This window comes from Aedes aegypti, chromosome 2, assembly GCF_002204515.2.
Source record: "Aedes aegypti strain LVP_AGWG chromosome 2, AaegL5.0 Primary Assembly, whole genome shotgun sequence".
Classification (NCBI taxonomy): domain Eukaryota; kingdom Metazoa; phylum Arthropoda; class Insecta; order Diptera; family Culicidae; genus Aedes; species Aedes aegypti.
Window position 1 is genome coordinate 191065197 of NC_035108.1, and position 5047 is coordinate 191070243.

At 43.3% G+C, this 5047-nt stretch overlaps 1 protein-coding gene across 1 annotated transcript; it reads right to left on the reverse strand.

Moving 5' to 3' along the window:
• Nucleotides 1-863: 863 nt before the first annotated feature.
• Nucleotides 864-1712, reverse strand: LOC110675156. The gene is made up of 2 exons (XM_021839544.1): nucleotides 1176-1712; nucleotides 864-1112 (listed from the first exon to the last, which is right to left on the reverse strand). The coding sequence occupies exons 1-2, from the start codon at nucleotides 1710-1712 to the stop codon at nucleotides 864-866; spliced, it is 786 nt and encodes a 261-aa protein (XP_021695236.1).
• Between the last annotated feature and the right edge of the window lie 3335 nt (nucleotides 1713-5047).

Sequence of the window (5047 nt, forward strand, 5' to 3'; positions counted from 1 at the left end):
AAGCACTTCTCGATTCGGACTCAATGTGAGGATGGAGGCTTTTTCCGTTTTTCTCATGGACATTGTCTTCCTGCGACTTGATTTTGGTAACGGCCGAATTGAGAAGGGAGAAACGCTGAAACAACCTTCCTTAGTCTTGGTCAAGACTGATACCGTCGCAAGCGGTATAACACTAAATCTTCGGTTTCACAAGTGGTCTTTGTTTGGTCGTTTTCCTGTGGTTTTGTCTTCTGAACCTTGCTCTTGGTAGTGGAAGCTGTTCCGGGCACTTGTGGACCAAACCCGTAAAATGGGCCTTCATTATCAGAATCTGGAAAACTAGAAAATGCCGTGTCCCTCTTGGATGGCGTAGCGATAGCCTCGCTCGGCAATCTACTCCCGGGATCTGTCTCGATAGAAGGTGCTTCTTCTGCTGGATCTACTGCAGCACAAGCTAATGCATCCGACAATGCTATGTCAGTAACAATTGATGGAGAAAAATCACTATCAGCGAATGCGAATCTGTTGAACGGGACAATTCCAGTCTTGCGGAATCCGTTAATCGCTGCTTCTGCTCTTGCCGAACGGTGGTACGCAGTGGATAATAGGGAGCTCATCTCATTCAATGTCACAACTTCTCCTGGTCTATCTTTGAGGTAGCTTTCAATGGCTTGGGAAAAATACGTTTTAAACGGTCCCACAAAGCTCACGTCCAGGGGCTGTAACTTGTGACTACAGTGTGGCGGCAAGCTAAGTACGTGGACACTGCACTCTCTCGCCCGATCGACAAACTCGAGATTCTTTGTGTGGCTGCTGTGGCCATCGAGTATTAGCAGAACTGGATCCTCCGTCGATGGTTTTGTGTGCCTGATATAGTGTTCAAACTATTTGTTGAAAACTTCTGAAGTCGTCCAGCCACTGGGATTGCACGCGAAAATGGTTCCAGAAGGTGCGCCTTGCTTCAATCTGTCCGTCATCCGAACTCGTGGGAAGATTACAAATGGAGGGATGAAGTGTCCGGTAGCGGACATACAAATACAAGCGGTACTTAACACTCCTCGTTCAGCTGAAGTCAAACAGCCGCCTTGCCTCCTTCCCCGTAATGCTAGCACTTTGGATCGCTTGGACTGGACCTATAAATGGAAATTATTAGTAGGTAAACTCCTGCTTACTCACAATCAAATTTTATCATTTACCGGAACGATGGAAGTTTCGTCCACGTTATAAATTCTGTGATCCGGAATGTTCTTCGAACGGGTAATTGTTTCATAGAGATCGAAAAACTTGTCCACAGCTACACGGTTAAATCCTTGTGCCCTGGCTGCTGAGGTTGCTTCAGGCGACCGAAGGGAGATTTGCGGGTGGCGCTTACGGAAACTTTTACGGAAATTTTTGTTGAATGGATGATTAATGCCATTTTTTTCAGCTAAATCGAAGGCTAATTTTCGGATTTCCTTGATGGTGATTCCATAGAAGCTTTGTTCTATGAACAATATGTAGTCCAGTAGCTCCGATTCTTGCGCTTCCGTAAACACACAGGAAAATCCTCCAAGTTTCTGGATCTGTGGCGGGCGTACACTGTTTACATAGCATTTCAACGTTGCTCTCGGAATTTGGTAGACGACGGAAGCGCGACGAATCGGTGTTCCATTTTTAACAGCTTCGATGGCCGCATTCAGGTTGCTTTGTGGCCAATTATTCCGCTCTGAACGCCGCTTGTAGAACCGCACCATGATTTGTCCGTAATGAAACTGATGTGTTTATGTTTTTGACAACTGAATTTTGAGGTTATGTTACAAAAATAAAACTGATCATGTTGTTTCGATCAGGTATGACCATTTTGCCCCGTAGCGAGAAGCTTTTAAAAAATCACGTTTTATTGTAAATGCGGTTTAGATCAGATTTGAACATGTTCAGAAAATGTTCAGTAATAGTGGGAGTAACGATTGCACCATACTTTTTGCTCGTAAAAAAGGCTGATATGGATTAAAAGCTTATTTCTGAACTCCATATATTATAACAATTTCATGGTTCGAGGAAAAAAAACATTTTCAGGAATATTAGCACTTCAGTGACAAATTTTGACACGGTTTTCACTGTGAAGTATATTCCCGTATGATCATATTTCCCCCACTGCCCCTACTCGTCCAATTCTCCATAGTTCTTTGCGAATGATGCTTTTATTACCCACTTTTCAAATCGATGTACAGGTTGAGACTTGACATTCACGACAATAATGAAGGATTTGCCGTACAGTGAAGATTTGGTCCGTCGTCGAGCGGCCGTTGATGAAACTAGCTTGATAACTTCTCACAGACTCATTTGCTATCGGTTATAGACGACGGAAAATAATCTGGAACAGCATTTTATCATCTTTTTCTGCAAATGTAACCCCTTGCTTCCACTCCTCCAGTAGCTGTTCCGTTTCCTCGCCGGTGCAGACAGGCAACCAACATCCTGGGGCCAGTTTTAATAAGTTCAACTCCAATACCATCCTTACCAGTCGCTTTGTTGTTCTTAAGCTGGTTGATGGCATCTCCTAATGTGGGAACAGGTTGATTTCCCTCATCCACCGTGCTGACGTATATTTCCTCCACTGTCGTGACCTTCTGCGCATGTGTTCTCCATGCCATTCAGGTGTTCGTCTTAATGCTGTTTCCACCTTTTAATAACCCCACATACGTCCGTCAAGATGCTTCCATCGTTATCCCTAAGCATTTCAGCTTGCGTCACGAAGCCTTTCCGGAATGCGTTAAGCTTCTTGTAGAACTTTTGCGTTTGTTGTGAAAATTGCGTATGCAGGCTTATACGTTTACTGTATACACTCCGTCAACTATTGGAACGGGTTATCCTCAACATGGTGATTAAATGCACATGCAGAACGAACTATCAGAAAGGCAGTTAGGATTCCGGAAAAGAAGGTTGACGGTGGACGCAATTCAGACGGTGCTGGAGAGGGTCGAGAAAGCATTGAAACAAAAGCGTAGAGGGAATCGTTACTGTGCCGTGGTCATGATAGATGTTGAGAACACGTTCAACAGCGCCAGCTAGGATGCCATTACCACAGCGTTGCACAAGTAGAAGCATTAACCTAAGAATGCTAATGTCGCTGCTGTTCGTGTTACCAGCATCTAGTTTGCCACGAACTGACAGCCTGGGTACCGGGCATCAAAGTGTTAAATTAATTATAAAAACATAAACAACGACAAGGCATTGAACAAACAATGAAAAACCATAGTTAAGGCCCAACTAAAAATACTGCAAAAGTCAAAACTGAAAAAGCAGTTTTCTCTTTTTAAAAAGACAAATCTAAGAAAATAAAAACACACAGCTCTTTTATTTGTCAAAAAAAAAAGGCTGTGTGTTTTTATTTTCATCAATATGTTGTTTTAAAATGAGAAAACTGCTTTTTTAGTTTTTACGTTTGTGTCATTTTCTCTTGCGCCTTAAAGGTAAGAATAATTAAAACCAATTTTGTGACAACAGCGCTACTAGCGTTCTACTACTAATATTTCTATTGTTGCACATAATGTGGATTCCCAACTACTTGTACCAGATTTTAAAGAGCTACTTCCAAAGCCAAGTACGAAGATATAAAACCAACGCTGGCTCAAAGGAATTGAGAATAACGGCTGGAGAACCACAAGGTTCCATACTGCATCCAACGCTGTGGAATGCGTGCGATGTACGACGGGGTCCTATCGCTGGAGCTAGCCAAGGGTGTCGAGATCGATGATGTTGTCCTAACGGTAATTGGTGAGACGCAGGAGGAAGTAGAAATGTTGACAACGGAGGCAATCGGTCTGGTCGAAAATTGGATGGAGGGAGTCAAGCTGAAGATAGCCCACCACAAAACGGAGGAGCTACTAGTTTGCAACTGCAGAGCAGTCATGCACGGCGAGATCACTGTCGGAGACATGCCATAGCATCACAGCGAACACCTGGGCTGAACTTCAACAGTCACGTCGATAATGCATGCGAAAATGTGGCGAAGGCGAGCAATGCGCTCGCAAGAATTATGACCAACATAGGTGGTCCTAGAAGCAATAAGAGGCGTATTCTGGCTGGCGTGTCAACATAGCTACTAAGATATAGCTTGGAGCGCGGAGCGGAATCGAAAGAAGTTAAATAGCGCGTTCCGATTCATCACCATTAGACTGGTCCTTAAACAAAAAAGTTGTAAAATTCGACGGGGCACCCCCTAGATATGTGCCTTATGGTAAGAAAAAAGCTCTCTCAAAATTTCAACTCATTTGGTTGCTCCCCCAGCTAGCGCATTCAATTCAAAGTTTGTATGGAATATTCGTCTCAAATATATTGAAAATTGACCCTATGTCACTATTTCGTCTCGTACACTAGTTAATCGCGTTCAATTGAGCCCAGAATGACAAATTCACTAGTTGATACGCTAAACATAGTTGCCGAAGGTTGTATCTGGATTTAAGCTCATTTTCATTAAGCTTTCAGTTGTTGAAAGTAAGGCTTAGATCAGCACTCCCGTACAATCACACATGTGCATGCATCTTGTGCCGCAGCTCGCCCAGCGTCATAGGTGGCTATGATGCGCTTAGTGGCTACCACCCAGCTATGTTGAAGGAATACTAAGCAATATTGCAAATCTACTTCAGATAGTTAAAACACCAACTTTATCAATTTTAATCATCATACAACCTTCTACAATATTGTTTGCTATAGTATCAAGTAGTGTTTTTGACATTCTGGGTTCAATTGAACGCGATCAACAATTTTCCTGACTCAAATAGGAGATGATGTGCTGTTTCCTATATATTGGAGCTGAAAATCCCATATTAACTTCAATTCAGTTGCGCCAGCTCATGGAACGACCAAATGAGCTGAAACTTTCAGGAAGTCTTCCTCTAACCCTAAAGAATAATCCTGGCGGGTGCCCCGTGGAATTATACAACTTTATTTTTCTCCCATACTAAGTTGGGCCAGTCTAATCACCATGCGAGTGGCTAGCACGTACAGGACTACATCGTCGGAGGCGGCATGCGTAATCGCTGGGATTATCCCGATCTACCATGACCCCACAGTTATGGATCAAATA